Source organism: Papio anubis, chromosome 6 (genome assembly GCF_008728515.1).
Source record: "Papio anubis isolate 15944 chromosome 6, Panubis1.0, whole genome shotgun sequence".
Classification (NCBI taxonomy): domain Eukaryota; kingdom Metazoa; phylum Chordata; class Mammalia; order Primates; family Cercopithecidae; genus Papio; species Papio anubis.
This window is the reverse complement of record NC_044981.1, coordinates 26564995-26581369: the sequence shown is the minus strand read 5'-3', so window position 1 is coordinate 26581369 and position 16375 is coordinate 26564995. Positions and strand designations below refer to the sequence as shown.

At 46.5% G+C, this 16375-nt stretch overlaps 1 protein-coding gene across 1 annotated transcript; it reads right to left on the bottom strand.

Moving 5' to 3' along the window:
- Positions 1-75: 75 nt before the first annotated feature.
- Positions 76-16311, bottom strand: BTN2A1 (butyrophilin subfamily 2 member A1). Its single transcript, XM_031667639.1, has 9 exons — positions 16259-16311; positions 11916-12426; positions 11335-11452; positions 10228-10575; positions 6530-6811; positions 4529-4750; positions 3975-3995; positions 3853-3879; positions 76-1993 (listed from the first exon to the last, which is right to left on the bottom strand). Exons 3-9 carry the CDS (start codon positions 11420-11422, stop codon positions 1392-1394), a joined length of 1590 nt encoding a protein of 529 aa, XP_031523499.1. The 5' UTR covers positions 11423-11452; positions 11916-12426; positions 16259-16311; the 3' UTR covers positions 76-1391.
- Positions 16312-16375: the final 64 nt, after the last annotated feature.

The window sequence follows — 16375 nt, the reverse complement described above, 5'->3', positions numbered from 1 at the left end:
CCAACTCTTGGCTCAAGCAATCCTCCATTTTAGTCTCCTGAAGCAGGGACTACAGGTGTGCGCTACCACACCTAATTTTTTTTTGTTTTTGGTAGAGACAAGGTCTCACTTAGTTGGCTAAAACTGTTTTAAGGGGCCTGCAAGGTTAATAATCTTATTTTCATATTAATAATAAAACACAGTTTGTGGTTTTTAATCTCATTCTGTCACTAGGATAAAGTTTTTTTTAGCCTATATAGTCTATGATATCTCCACAGAGTAAGTATAAAGGCAGATATGAGAATCCAGTCATATTCTTTTAAGCACACATTAGATTTGGAAAAAGTTAATCAATGCCACACTTCTAAATAAAATTTATTTTGCTTTGGATACCATACTTATTTTTTCACAAACATTCTATTTACTTTAATATAAATTAATAAATGTTGTAAATGTATGTAATATAAATAACTGTTGTAAAGGTAATAAATTACAACATTTCTTAGTTTCATTCTCCAATGCCTTAAATACCAACAAATATTAACTCAAATAAACAAAAACTCTTTGGAATCCTCCATCATTTGTAAGGTGTCTAAAGACATCATGAGACCAGGAAGTTTGAAGCCACTGGTGTCCCCATTGAACCTGAATGCTGAGGTAGATCTGGTCCATTACTCCTCGGCTCAGCCAGGACCTCAAACTTAAACCACACTCAGGGACTGAGTACTGACTCCTTGCCAACTGCAGAGACACCTGAGCCAAACCACATCCACATGCGTCCATGTTCTTCATTCATCTTCGTCCCAGGTCCAGGCCTGTGGCTGTGTGCTCTGGAAATCCTGGGGTTGGGTGGAAATGAGCCATCATTTCCCAGGTTCCCTTGGATGTTATGGTGGGACTTAGCCACCCTTACAACCTTGGTCCCTCCTAGCTCTCTGGTTCCACTTCCTCTATCTCTGACCTGCAGATCTGGTTCCCTCTCCTCTCTGGTGGTCCTGTGGATTCCTCTCTCCTCTCACATCCTGATGAACCCTGTTGGCCTCATTCCAAGTCCATATCATCTGGTGCCAACTGGCATACTGGACTCAGTGTGGTCACCCTGATGTTAAACAGCAGGTTTGCTGCCCATCAACTTCTCACACTTTTTTCTTGGCTGGGAGCTATGAAACAACTAGTTCCCTATGCCTGGATCCCGTCCCATAGTTACAAGCAAAGGAACTACTAAAGCCACAGCCTAGTGAGGAGGAGAAAACTGGGGCTGAGGGCTGGAGTGGGTGTGAAAGAGGCAGCTGGAAGCTGTTCTCTTACATGACCAGAGGGGAGGAGGGCGTGTCTTCCACCAACAACATTGTGCAGTGGCTGCTGAGATGACCAGGGCTTATCTGCATGGCTGTGAGACCAGGGAATTGATTCTACAGGCTCTGATTGGTCCCCACTCTGTGAAGTGTCAGGCCCTCTTCAGGCACTGTGACCCCACTGGCTCCTATGAGTGCGGGACAGATGAAGATGGGGCTGTCATCAGACCCTATCCTGAAGAAGGGCCTCACAGGCACAGAAAAGGCTGAACGGGGACATGTGTAGATGTGCGATCTGTCCCTCATGTTGTAGAAGGAGACATCTCCTGCTTCATAGTCCAGGAAGACACCCACCCGGCAAAGGGACTCCTTCAAAGGGAGAATCCTCTTAGGTGAGGACAGGGCCCGGTATTGCCCTTTATGCATGTCCAAGGTCCAGAAGCCATTCTGAGGAAGCAGCAGGACCTCCCCTTTCCTCTGAACACTGTCTCTGCAGACCCCCACAGTCCACTCAATCACGTTTTCCACCTCCACCTCCCAGTAATGTTTTCCTGAAGCAAAGGTCTCCCGGCCCAGGACACAAGGCTCACTGTCGAATCTCTCTGGGTTGTCAGGCACGCTCTCCCCTAGGTGCCTGAGGGGGCACCTTCGCACACTTCTCCGGTCCTCTGACAGCAAGAGATCAGGATGAGCGGTGTCTGGATCCAGGACCACATCGACTGCAGAGGAAGTCTCAGGTTTAGGCCTGGGGTCTCAGAAACCCTGGGGATTGTGTGGTTCCTTATTCCCAGAGAGGTCTCAGATGTCTGTGGGGGATCCCCATCTAGTGGCCACTTCCATGAAGGCTCTCTGATCCTAGGCAGCTCACACACTGAGAATTACTGAAAATCCAACCCCAGGATTCCCTTCTATCTCTCCAGCAGTTCCCTCAGTTTGAGAAGAATTGGAGCTCTAAGAAATCCAGACAGTTTAGCAAATGAGGCAAAATTAATCATTCTTACTTTCTCTCAGAATTCTAAGATGTGTTCGCTTTTCTATTCGAGACACAGGATCTCTGGCTGGGCACGGTGACTCACGCCTGTAATCCCAGAACTTTGGGAGGCCGAGGCAGGTGGATCACCTGAGGTCAGGAGTTTGGGACCAGCCTGGACAACATGGTGAAACCCCATCTCTACTAAAAATACAAAAATTAGCCAGGCATGGTGGTGCACGCCTGTAATCCCAGCTACTCAGGAGGCTGAGGCACGAGAATTGCTTGAACCCGGGAGGCAGAGGTTGCAGTGAGTCCAGATTGTGCCTCGGCACTCCAGCCTGGGTGACAGAGCGAGATATCATCTCGAAAGAAAAAAAAAAAAAAGAAACCAAAACAAAGACCTATGATCTCTGGATTTTCTTTAGTTAGAAACTTTCCAACTTGGCTCAAACCAGCACAGAGCCTTTATGTCCTGCTCCTCCTCTCCTCAGTGGATCAGATAAGGTGAGTGTTTCCCTTCACACTATCCCGGAGGGTAAAGGGTCTCTTCATTGGTCCCGTGTGTTCCTTTTTACCATATCACAACTGACTTAAATGACTGACAAGGGCACCTTTCAAAAAATAAAGGAGAATAAATGTCCCCAAAAGAAAAACTGCTTCCTGAGAGATCTGTAGGCAAATGTGGGGAGGAACAATTCCCATCCAGTTTTGCTTTAACAGTGTGGGTCTGATGTCTTCAGGTATCACTTCTGTAGTTACAAGAAGTGCTCTGGACACTGGGCATGCTGCAGGCCTCTCCCATCTGTATTTATTCTTACTTATTCAGTCTACCTTTCTATTGTGTTAAAATGATTTCCTCCATTCCCCAAGTTAATAGGTCTGGCTGTGACAATTTGCTATTTTGTTCCACATTGACAGTGGCAATTCTGAAATTCACCTAAAGAGGAAAGGTCCGTGTGCCATAGTATCTGGTAAAGTTTGGATTCTGTGGTGCTTACGAGCAGAGGGGATGAATCACAAGATGAAAAGTGCTCACTAGGAGTGGGCAATTGGGTTCTGTGCTCTCTCACTCACCCGAACCCCCTCCCCCGGCAGTCTGTACACAAAGTATCAGTGTTCTCCTAGGAGCAGAAAGGCATTTCTGGCCACGTATTGGTACACCCTTAGGTCAGGCTTACTAAGAACCCTCCTGGCCTCTTCCCCACATGGGTCTTCAACTTGGCACAGTCTATACTATCCCCAGGATGTAAGCTGCTAAGACAGCACTGTCTATTTTCAAATCTATCCAGGATCAAAGAGCAACAACTACTGAAACGTAACTCTTAGGAAGGCTACTATATATCGGACACCTCTGGTAATCACGCATTAAATTATTCCAAAAGAGAAAGGATCCTGGGATGTAAACCATAGGGTGGATTGAGAGCTGCCGGGATTCCCTGACGGAAGAGCCATGATGCATCATTGCTGGGACACTGTTGATGAACTGACCCCAGCTCCCTGCTGTCCCTGCCTAGCCCTGGTCCCCTTGCTCATCTCCTCTAAGGAGTCCTGTTAGCTGCCTAGCAGGAGAAAGCTGAGATCTAAGGGAACATCAGAGGCACTCACCAGCATGTAAGACTGTTCTTCTCCATCCTGCAAGGGACAGACAGAGGTGAATGTCATGAGATGTTGCTAACTGAGCAGAACTCAAATTGTATATGGAGTAGTTCAGGAAAGGCTACACTTACGCAATTCTTCTTGAAGTTGCTCTGAAAAACAAACAGAAAGAAAATCATGTCTTTGACAGAAGAACTAAAAGAAGTTGGGTTTATAGTAAACAATGCAGGAACCGTCCTTTCTATGAACAGCAACATCTCCCTTGCCTCATGTCAGAAACCAGAAATGATATGTGATCAGGTGGTGGGTAGTGCTGGTACATTGTTATACTTGCTTTTGCTCAACCATTTAGTACTTCATGTAGCCAGATGAATGGATGCAAGGTGGGCAGAGTGAAAGAACAAAAGCTCTGAGAGATTCATTCCAAGGACATCAGAGTTCCAAGTCCTTGCTGCTGCTGTGCATTTCCTCTCTCTTCTATATGCTGGTACCTGGGAGAGTTGTGTCTTTTCTATGGTGCTGATCTGTCCTCCTACTCTTCTACATTTTTTTTTTTTGAATTAAATGGGGTCTCACTTTATTGCCCAGGCTGGTCTCGAAATCCAGGGTTCAGGTGATCTGCCTGCCTCAGCCTCTTACAGTGCTGGGATTCAAGCCATTAGCCACCATACTCAGCCTCTTTTACCTTGTACTTGAAGTTCTTTCTCTCTTTGCACACGTTCCTTCTCCAGTTCCTTTACAGCAATTTCTCTTGTTTCCAGTTCAAACTCTTTTTCCCCTGACAGAATCTTTTTTTCCTTTTGGAGTCTGTTGATCCAGTAGATGCATACGGCAATGATTATCATCAGAAAGACCACAATGATAGGCAGGGCCACCACACAGGGAGACACGCTGGGCATAAAGGATTCTGAAAAGGCAGCCAGAAATGTCCACTTAGTTTGAAACAGAACATCTGGGGTAAGAGTGCCCTTAGGAGCACAGCTGAAGGGCTCCTCAGCCACCTGCTCTGTTGCTTTCTCCCTCAGAAAACTCAGATGGAGAAAGTGATGCTGGCTCAGACCTGGCTGACACCTCAGTGGCTTCCAGGGCCAAGGCCCAGAGGTAGCAAACCAGTCACCATGGGAAGGGCCAGGGTGAATAAAGTTAACCCGTCATGCTGAGTCAGCACAGCCACCATCCTGCCTCAAGCTACGATCACTCACGCCTGGAACACTGCAGTGCCCTCCTTCTTATTCTGCCCTCACCTTCTACAGTCTATTCTCAACAGACCGGCCCAAGTGTGATCATGTTAATTCTTAGCTCAAAACATTCCAATGCTTTCCACGTCACTCGTCCTAAAAACCAAAGACTGTGGCTTACAATGCCATGTAGAATGTGTTTTCATTGTCTCTGTGAATTCATCTCCTCTCACTTCCTGCACTCACTCCATTTCAGCCACACCAGCATCGCCTTCTGGGGGTCCTGGAAACTGCCAGAGATGTTCCTTTCCCAGGTCCTCTGCATAAGCTTTTCCTGTAGCTGGTTGCTCAGTCCTTAAGCATCTGATGATTCCTTACCATCAGATGGGATGGCTCAATTCCCATCTCTACAGCGAAGTCTTCCCTGACCATTCTGTTAAGAATTGCAATGTCTCACACTGCCTCTTTATTCCTTCCTTGCTTAATGTTTCCTATAGATGTTCATCACCATCTGATAGAATATATGGTCAACTAATTATTTAATCACTTTTTGAGGGAAAAGTTCTTGATGTAATTATTTTAATGATTTACCCTTGGTTTCTAGAACAGTGTCTAAACATATGATATGCTTCTTGACCATCTGTTGAATGAATTATGAGTGTGTGTCAATAGGGAATTTCTGCAGCTCTGTCCTGTGGAAAATCCCCTGCGCAGGAAGGGATGGCTGCAGCATACAGGAACACCAAGTGTAGAGAGTCACCTATCCACACCACCCTCCATGTGTTATGGTTGTTTTCAATGTCTAAAAATTGCTGGCCGGGTATGGTGGCTCACACCTGTAATCTCAGCACTTTGGAAGGCTGAGGAGGGTGGATCACTTGAGGTCAGGAGTTTGAGACCAGCCTGGTCAACAAGGTGAAATCCCCATCTCTACTAAAAATACAAAAATTAGTCAGGTGTGGTGGCGCGTGCCTATACTCCTAGCCTTCAGGAGGCTGAGGTATGAGAATTGCTTGAACCTGGGAGGCAGAGGTTGCAGTGAGCCAAGATTGTCCCACTGCACGCTAGCCTGTGTGACAGAGCGAGAACTGGTCTTAAAAAAAAAAAAAGTTGCCACAGCGTGAGGACCTTATCAGGGGAAATACAACAACAGCAATAACAACAACAAACCAGGTTCACTCTCAGAGAAGAGGCTCCTAATCCTGAGTTTTGGGACTCTTTGATTCTCCTTTTGAGAAGCAGAGAGGCCTCAGCTCAGCTGCAGCCTCCATGTCCTCAGGGCCCAGGACCATTCCACCTTAGTAGAATAAGGAAGGCTCAAGAGATCCTTCCACTTCAGTCTCCCAACTAGCTAGGATTACAGGCATGTTCCACCATTCTTGGCTAACATGTTGCCCAGGCTGGGTGGTTTTCTTATAGCACTTATAGCCCCCATCCCTGCTCTGGGCTCCATCTGTGTGCTAAGGATCCCCACGCACCCGACGAGTCTCAGAGGGCAGAGAACTAACCTGGAATAAAAATGACACTTTCTTTCTTCTGGCCGAGCAAGGTGTCTTTGATAGAGCAGGACATGTTCCTCATCGACTTATCTCTGATGATCACAGCTGTGGTGACCATGAAAAGGCCGTCTGCGGCAGGGGTGGAGACCTCCTTCAGGGCAGGCACAACCCTACCATAGGGGTCCCTCCACACTGTGAGGGGCTTTGGGTACCACCCTCTAGATATGCATTCCAGCCGGATGCCCCCGTCCTCGTGGCCCCTCATTTCAATGAGGGGCTTAGAGCCCAGTCCTGTGGAGAGATACCAGAGTCCAGACAAAAGTCAGTGCCTTTTGCATCTGTTCTGTGCCTATTGCATCTCTTCTGTGAATCTAAAAAGTAGAAGTGAAAAAGAGGGAGGTAGAAAGCAAGAAATAGGAAGGAGGAAAAAAAGAATGAGGGTAAGGAGGAAAGAACGTTGATGTTAGAGAACACCAGGAGACCAACGGGCCACATAAACTGTGAGCTCTCTAAGAGGAAAGGATCCCATTGCACCCTTTTCTTTGTGGTCCACGTACAGGCCCCATCACAGCACCAAACATCTATCTGTCTGCTATAAATGCTTGTTCAATTTATCCTGCCAGACTAATTTTCTCACTTCAAGGTGGGTGTGTCGACTCCAACTTCAAACAGGCAGGTTTTGGATTTCACTTTCTGCTTCTGGGACGACTTCTCAGTAGACCTCAGCTTCCAGAAGCTCTAGAATAATAACGAGGAGGACAAAAGTCTGCCAGGCGGGCAGAATCCTAAGAAACCTTTTGATCCAAAGACACTGACCCTTCTGTCTAGTTCAGAACTTCACATAACCACTGCTCTCTACCACCCATAGGAGGTGATGGTTTTTAGGAGACTTGACAGATCTAGCCCGCAAAGCCAATTCTAATCCTATTTCACACTGTTTATCTCCCAGAGGCTCCATCCATTAGGCAGTATTGCTTTTCTTTTTTAGAGACAGGGTTTGAGCTCTGTTGTCCAGCTTGGAGCACAGTGGCAAAATCATAGCTCGCTGTGCCTTGTACTCCTGGGCTCAAGAGATCCTCCCACTTCAGTCTCCCAACTAGCTAGGATTACAGACATGTTCCACCATTCTTGGCTAACATGTTGCCCAGGCTGGGTGGTTTTCTTATAGTACTTTGAGAACATCAACTTATTAGAAAGATCTGGATGATCCAGGGACGAAGATAACCATACTACCTTTTCAATATCAGAGATCATCACCAAAAATCCTAAGAAACTACACTCACCCTAACTACAATCCATCTTTAAATGAATCTTCCATAAGAGTGAACACTGGGTATGAAAGAGCTGCAAAAGCATGGTCCTGGGAGACCTTTCAGCCATGTGTGACCATCTAAACTTCTCTGAGTAATTCCTTTGTAAAGTCTCCCAAAGAATTTTACCAAAGACAAGAAATGAAACCAATAATGTAAGTCTGGTGTGTTGGCTCAATTTAATAATAAAAAAAATTTTTTTGACACGGTCTCACTCTATCACCTCGGCTGCAGTGCAGAGGCATGATCATAGCTCACTGCATCCTCAACTTCTGAGGCTCAGGTGATCCTCCAACCTCAGCCTCCCAAGTAGCTGAGACTATAGGCATGTGCCACTATGCCCAGCTATTTTTTTTGTATCTTTTTGTAGAGACTGGATTGTTGCCATGTTGCCCAGGCTTACTTTAATTTTTTTTTTTTTTTTAGACAAAGTCTTGCTCTGTAGCCCAGGCTACAGTGAAATGGTAGGATCCTGGCTCACTGCAACCTAGGCCACCGGAGTTCAAGTGATTCTCTGGCCTCAGCCTCCCAAGTAGCTGGGACTACAGACATGTGCCAGCATTGCTGGATAATTTTTGTAGTTTTAGTAGAGAAGCGGTTTCACCATGTTGGCCAGGCTGGTCTCGAGCTCCTGACCTCAGGTGACCCACCCACCTTGGCCTCCCAAAGTGCTAGGATTACAGGCATGAATCACCGCACCGGGCCCAGGATCACTTTAATTTTTATCAAGAGAAAAAACCAGTTGTACATTTAAAGGCTCAGTAGAATAAGAAATAAAATAACTCAGCAAATTGGAAAACAAAGTTCTTCAAAACATTCCATGAGGTTCAATACAGGAAGCATGACAAAATAGATTTAAGGGCAAAATCAGCCACTAACCAACCTAACAAAGAGAAGACAGTAAACAAACCAACAAACAGTCCTACACAACCCAATTCAGAGTGGGAAGGCCAGGCCAGTGTCAGTTTTACAGGCAAAGAATGGCAGATTCCTGCCGCACAGAAACCATAACTGGTCAACCCTGGAGTGCTGTTATGAACACAGTGAGGATGCAGTGTCAAGAAACCCTCCCTCCATGATATTGTGTTTTAATCAGATGCAAGGTTGCCTTTGTGTGTAGCAAAGATGGGGTATCCTACCTGTTACGATTTGGGGCCCCCAGGGAAGGACCCAATTCCTTAGTCCTCACATCCTCTGGTCTGATGGAGTGAAATGCCACCACAGATTATCCCGCACCCGAAAGGCTTTTTCAGTCCACAAATGTATCTGTTTGTTGTTGTTGTTTAGTTTTTGATACAGAGTCTTACTCTGTCGCCCAGGCTGGAGTGATGTGGTAAGATCTCGTCTCCCTGCAACCTCTGCCTCCTGGGTTCAAGCAATTCTCATGCCTTAGGCTCCCAAGAAGTTGAGATTACAGGCACACTCCACAAAGCCTGGCTAATGTCTTTGTATTTTTAGTAGACATGGGGTTGCACCATGTTGGCCAGGCTGGTGTTGAGCTCCTGGCCTCAAGAAATCCACCTGCCTCTGCCTCCCAAAGTGCTCTTATTACAGGTGTGAACCACTGCGCCTGGCCCAAATATACCTTTTAAAGCATAATACACTGACCCCAAATTGAACTAATCACTTAACTTCATTTTAACAAACTCCTAGAAATCTCAGTTTAAATGCATTTTTATATTGAAGGCTTCCCTATTACCTCCCAGTGAACTTTGTAGTCTTTCTCTATGGAGTTAGCAGGAACTATATATAATTTTGCTTCTGTATTTTGTCTTGCTTTAACGAAACCATCTATTTACAATAAGTCAATCTCTCTGCAATCAGCATTTTGGTAAAGAAGAAGTCAAAGTTAATATTTATCAAGAAATAAGATTTGATATGTCGCCGTTCTCTGGGTAATCGTTGTTGATTCCAGTTGTCTTGGAACAATTATTGACAGTGTCTCCTCTCATTCTCAGAAGTGCAACCTGGGAGGCAGAGGTTGCAGTGAGATGAGATCGTGCCAGCAAGGGTGCAATAGAGCAAGACTCTGTTTCAAAAAGAAAAAAAAAAAAACCAAAAGAAGTGCACAGCTCAATGCTAAGACAGGCATAAGACTTCTCTTCCGAGACTGACCATTTTCCCCTGCTCATGGCCTCAGCTGAATTCTGCGTGTGCTTCTCAAGAAGTGAAGCCATTGCCTTAGCAGGGCAAACCCACTCGTGCGGCCCTTGTGCAGTAGGAAGGATTTTTCCCTGGAATTCCGTTTCCACAGGAAGAGTGTCCCTGTGGTATCTCCCTGTGGAAAGGGGATTCCAGACAAAAATTTGCTGGTCTGCAATGGGCATGAGGTTAGGAGACATACTTTCCCCAGAGTCACACTGTGCCAAAGCAACAGAGCAAAATGAAGCAACGCACCTGCCACCACGAGGTGCAGGATGGCCTCATCGTAGGACCTGCCTTCTTGGAAGTAACAGCGGTAGGTGCCGTTCTCCTGGGCTGTGATGTTGTGTATGATCAGGGCCACGATGCCCCTGCTGATGTCTTTGCTCACAAAGGTGGTTCTTCCTCGGTACTCCTCCATCTGCTCCTCTGTCCTCTCTCTCCCACCCTTATACACAAACACTGCGGGGAAGAACTGAGACCGGAACCACCGCACCTCCATGTCCTCAGCATTTTTCTCGGGTGACAGATGGCAGCGTAACGTAGTGTTTTCTCCAACCGTGGCCAGGATGGAATCAGTTGGCCCTACCACAATAAACTGGGCTGTTCAACAAAGGGGTAGAGTCAGACAAAGACACCAGCCATCACATCTCTAAGGCAAGAAAGGAAGCAGATTCTCCAGGGATAAACATATTTTTTCCATGGCCATATGGTCTCTTTGGGCTGAGAAATCTGGGGACCAGTAGCTGTGGGTGTCAACAGCACTCCTGGGAGCAGTAACTATAAAATGTGCTTCTGCTTCATGAAGGAAACCCTGGGGAGCCCGCCCTGAGCACCCTCTGTCCACCCTGTGCCCTTGAGGGGTTTTTCCTCCATTCCCCAATCTAGCGCTGTGCCTGAGTGTAGTGTAAACTTGAGCTGTGCAATAGAGCACCTACCCACTAGCTAGTTCCAACTGAAATGAGCTCTAAGTATAAAATATACACAGGATTGTGAAGATTTAAAATTTCAGAATATTGGCTATCTTATTGGTAATATGGTGTATTAACTATTTAAATATTCATATTTGATTATTTGGGGCGAAACAAAACATAGTATACAGATTTATTTCATGTTTCTTTTTACTTTTTAAAATAAAAAGTAAAATTTAATTCTTTTTTGAAAATTTGCAACTGTACATGCACTTGGCCTTTGTGCCTCGCTGTGTTTCTTTTGGACAGTGCTGGTATAAATTCAGTGAACATGATCAGAATGAAAGGATAAGTCAGCAACTCCACAATCCTTTCTTTCTTTCCCTTTGCAGACTACAGGGTTGATGTTCCTTTCTGATAGGTAACAGCAGCAAGTGGGACACATCCCTACCTGAGACCAGTGCACACAGTCGGAGAAGGAGGAGGAGGAGGAGGAGGGAGGCTGGCAGGGAGAAGTGCAGGGCAGCAGCTGGTTCCATGAGCACCCAGGGCAGGCAGGGACGGGAGGCCTACGGTTACAGAGGAGAATCAGCCTAGGAGTCTTGGCACCTCAGTGCTGGTCGGGCTCAACCTCTCCCGTTACTCAAGTAGGTCTCATCAGTGCCCCAACTTCATGGAGTCCCCTGCATCCGAAGGCTCAGGTATCTCCCGAGAGAGGGATTCCTTAAACATTCCATGAAGTAAGCCATCAATGCAAAGATCAATGGGCCCTTTTCCGCCCTCCTCGGCTCACTTCTCTGGCCAGAGCCCGGTTTCTTCAGTTGTCGCTGGATTTGATCACACCCTCCTCCCTTCACTTCCCCCTCCCAGAGACCCAGGCCGGGCAGCCTGAGGTAAAGCCAGGCGAGGCCGCGACCCCCCACTGGTGGGCTTCCCCTCTCCCAGAACCCCGTCTCATGTCCACAGCAGATTCCGCTTCCCACACCTACTGTGCCCACCCCGGAGCTGTGGCGCCTTCCTTCCCTTTCCTACCTTCTAGAATTAACGTTGCGTTTTCTTTTCTCCTCTGGTTCTCAAATGACGATTCTCCAGTCGCCCCTCTTCTCTCCAAGCTGCCCAGGGGCACAGGCACTACTAGACACAAACCGTCCCAAAAGAGGAGAAAAAATTGGTCTTCCCCTTCCCCTAGGTCGCCATGTCTGGAGATGCAGGAACCGAGATCTGGACCACTGGGCTTCCACAGCCTCAAGATTTCCCTAAAGAGTTTAGAGTCCAGGATTGGCCGGGTGTGAGTGAACCAGCCAATGGTGTTGAGCCTTATTTCTCAGCAGTTACTAGGTAGAAAAACGGAATCAAACATTTCAAACAGCAAATAACCTTTCGAGATTATCGGGCCTTTTTATTTCCTTTTTCTTTGTTCGAAAGCAAGACTCTCTCTCTCTCTTTAAGATTCCTTGGGGAGATTCCTTTGGGTTTGTCACCGAGGTCGGTGGCTTTGCTGGTGTCCGCGAGGAGAGGCCTCTCTATGAAGAGGGCAATTTTGCTGGGGAGGAAACATGAGGAGGAAAACATAAGCCACCCTTTTTCCAAAGCCAGAGGACCCTTGTTCAAGTCGCTGGCTTTGGAGGTTGGGCCTGGAGCACGGGAGGGCTTGGGGGAAGCAGGCATGGCTGGTGGGGGAGGGGTAGCAAAGGAAAGGAGACAGCAGTTGCAGTGGCTGTTATGAAGGCCTTGTCATTCATTCCAAAGCTGTTGGATAAGAGGTGCTGAGAATCCTGAGTGAGGATCAAAAACCCTTTCCTTCAGGGAAGTGGCATTCTGGTGGCTGCAGAAGATGGAATTGACCAAAACTTTCTAGTTGTCCTTCACCTTCTAGATAGTAAGTGGTCAGGTTGGGTCCAAGAGCCACACACAAACACACACACCAGCACACATACCATCCTCCCGTCAACATCATCCCTCTCCCAAAGGCTCCAATTTGTAATTGTAAAGATATCTTCCAGAATAATCTTCCCGAGGCCCAGTTGTCAGTATTCCCCTCAAGTGTCTAAATGCTTAGTCTGGAGGCCTCCAATTCCCTTCTGATTCAATTCAAAACTGTGCAGTTAATACGCTAGCAATGGTTCCACAGTGGCCTTGCATCACAACATTGCACTCCCTGTGGCCAGCACTCCCTTTCCCACGCCATGCCTTTCACTTGAATTGTTTGCTCCATCTCTGACCCTTGAAATCCTGCCCAGGCTTCGTGACTACTTCCTCCAAAAATAACTCTGAATGTTCCTGCCTGAAGTGTTCTCAGCCTCTTCTGACACCTAAATCTTTTGCTGTTCCCATGTCCTGTCTTGTATTATTGTTACTCAGGTATGAACTGTGTCTTTGCTGTGATGGGTGTACCTGCTTCTCAGGACAGACTTCTGCAGGATGTGATTCCTCTCACCTTACAGGGCCCAGCTCTAAGCTCTAAGCTCTGCTTTCAGCTGTTGTTCAATGCATGTGTGACATGCTCAGTGTAAGGTCATTCCCACCACATTATGGCCCAGTTCCTGGAGTCATTTGGCACCAGAGTGCGAGAGAGAGGTGCTAGTAGGATTAAGCCACTCTAGGTCAGGATTTCTAGGACTGGGAAGGAGGAACCAGTAGGTTCCTTCTGCAGAGAAAGCTCTTTGATGAGAATAAACTAAAGAAAGCTCGGAGAACTATTTTTTCCATTGAACTGACCCTTAAACTTTCTCTTTCTCATACAGTAGTCTCACACATCACCTGATGTTTCTCGATTATCATTCAAATAAGATTTTGGGTTGAGTGGCTCATGAGGGTAAATACATCAGTATTAGAACATTCCAAACAGGACTGGGCAGCTGTTGAGAAGAGGCAGAAGAGAAGGATGCAAGGGTCTAAGAGCATGGTCAGCCAGGATGAGATCTGACTTTATATTTTTTTACCTGAAGAAATAAGGCCCAGGGCTTTGAAGCAGCCCTTTTGCCAGAAGCATCCAGCTAAGCCAGGCCTCAGCCTCTGCCAAAGTTGATCTGAGCCAGAGGGAAACATGTGTGTTCTGAGAAGAAAGAGGATCAGTTGAAGATGGGGTAGCTTAGAAAGAAATCAAGTTCTACTGGGGTGTGCCCGGTTAGATAGTAACAACCTAACCCAATCATGCTCTGTAGTGGGAGGGATAGAGACAGGAAGGGTTACTTCAGCAAGGTTCTTTATGGACCTGCCAACCCTGGAAGAACCAGGACACAGGGTGAGCACTGATTCCCTTTTGCTATGCAATAAACTACCGTCTTTGAAGGTAATATGGGTGTGTCATCTCCAGCTATGGAGTACTCCCAGGGGAGGCCTAGACATCTTGGCACACAAAAAATCCATTCCTACTCTGCCCTGTTCAAATTCTAGATTCCTGACCCACAGAATCACTGAACATATTATAATAGTTGCGTAAGCTTCTGAATATCAGGACTATAGCAATATTAATGAGTACATTTATCTTGCCTCAAAAGAACAATTTTTTTCAAAGAGAAGAAATGATACTGAGTTTCTAAAAGAACCAAACACAAGAAATTTGCCTAAATTCTTTCCATCTTGTAGCCTTCTCTCTGCTCATCGGCTTTGGTGTTCTCTCTGCAATCCACCATCGTTTAGTCCACACCATGAATGGAACAGTTCTTCCCACAGCTCCCATGCACATCTGCTACAGGTGTAACTGGTCACATGTCACTTGGTCCTCTGGCCTAGCCTGGGTCAGGTGTCCATCCCAGACCCAGTCCATGTGGTGAGGCTGCAGGGCCACGTGATATGGACATGTATTGGAAGAGAAGAGGTCACTAATGCTAAATGTGGTACAGGGAGGGTAGAGAGACCTTGAAAGGCGTTCACTATATTCTCAGAGGCAGAGCCCTTAGAACAGGCACTGTTGATGTCCCATCCCATATTCTCTTGGCCTATCACAGTTTGCCAATAGCTAAGGCACAGTTTTCTGCAAGGATGACAACCTCCCCACCTCCAGTGAGTATTTCGCTTCTCCTTTGCCTGTGAGCTTTATCACACCCGTGATAGTTGCTTTTCTGCAGTTACATAGCCCAATCTTAAAAGTGCATTAGAATTAACACTCCCAGGCCAACCTTCAACCACCCAAGCAAAGGAGGATGGGAAGTGGAGATAAAGTCCCAGGTCCCATAGTCCTTGTGGGAAGATTCTTGAGCTGCATCACACATTTCATATGGTTTCTTAGGAGAGTCCTAAAAGGGATTGGAGCCGTTATCCACATGGTAACTGACTCCCATGAGTGAACCCTTTATCCCATTTCTCATGTAAGTGGCTTTTCATTTCAATTTGTTTCTGCACTTGTGTTTCCTGGGATCACTTCCCAAATCAGTGTGGTGAGCTGAATAGTGCTCCCCCTACCCACCCTTTGAGCTATATCCACTCCGAAAGTTATGAAAAGAATGTATAACATGGTAAAATGAATTTTACACAGAATTAAGGTTATGGACCTTAAAATAGAAAGATTATTCTAAATTGTCTGGGTGATCTCAGTTTAATCATAGGAGTCTTTAAAAGTAAAAGGCAGACTGAGCGCAGTGGCTCATGCCTATAACCCCAGCACTTTGGGAGACCAAGGTGGGTAGATTGCTTGAGCTGAGGAGTTTGAGACCAGCCTGGGCAACTTGGCGAGACCCTGTCTCTACAGGAAAATACTCCGGCATGGTGATGTGGGCCTGTGGTCCCAGCTACTTGGGAAGCTAAGGTGGGTGAATTGCTTGAGCCCAGGGGACAAAGTATGTGGTGAGCCGAGATCACGCCACTGCACTTCAGTCTGGGTGACAAAGTGAGTCCTTGTCAAAGAAGGAAGAAAAAAAAAAAAAGGAGGAGGTAAAAAGAATCAGAGAGATACAATGGAGAAAAAGATCTAGGAGATGAGCCTCAATGCACTGTTACTGCTTTGAAGATCGGGGAAGGGAGCTAGGAGCCAGAGTGTGGCAGCCTCTAGAAATGGGTAAAAACCAGGAAACAACTGGGACCTCAGTCCTATAGATGAAAGGATCTGATTTGGACGACAGTCTGAATAAGCAAGGAAACAGATTCTTCCTTAGAGACTCCAGAAAGGAATCCAGCCTGCAGACACCTTGATTCTAGCCTGGTGAGATCCCTGTGGGACTTCTCACCTACAGAACAGTGAGATAATACATTTGTGTTGCTTTAAGTTTATGAATTTCTGAGGCCAGGCGCGGTGGCTCATGCCTGTAATCTCAGCACTTTGGGAGGCCGAGGTGGGTGGATCACGAGGTCAGGAGATTGAGACCATCCTGGACAACATGGGGAAATCCTGTCTGTACTAAAAATACAAAAAATTAGCTGGGTGTGGTTGCACGCACCTGTAGTCCCAGCTACTTGGGAGACTGAGGCAGGAGAATCACTTGAACCTGGGAGGCAGAGGTTGCAGTGAGCTGAGATTGTGCCACTGTACTCCAGCCTGGGAGTAGAACAAAGAG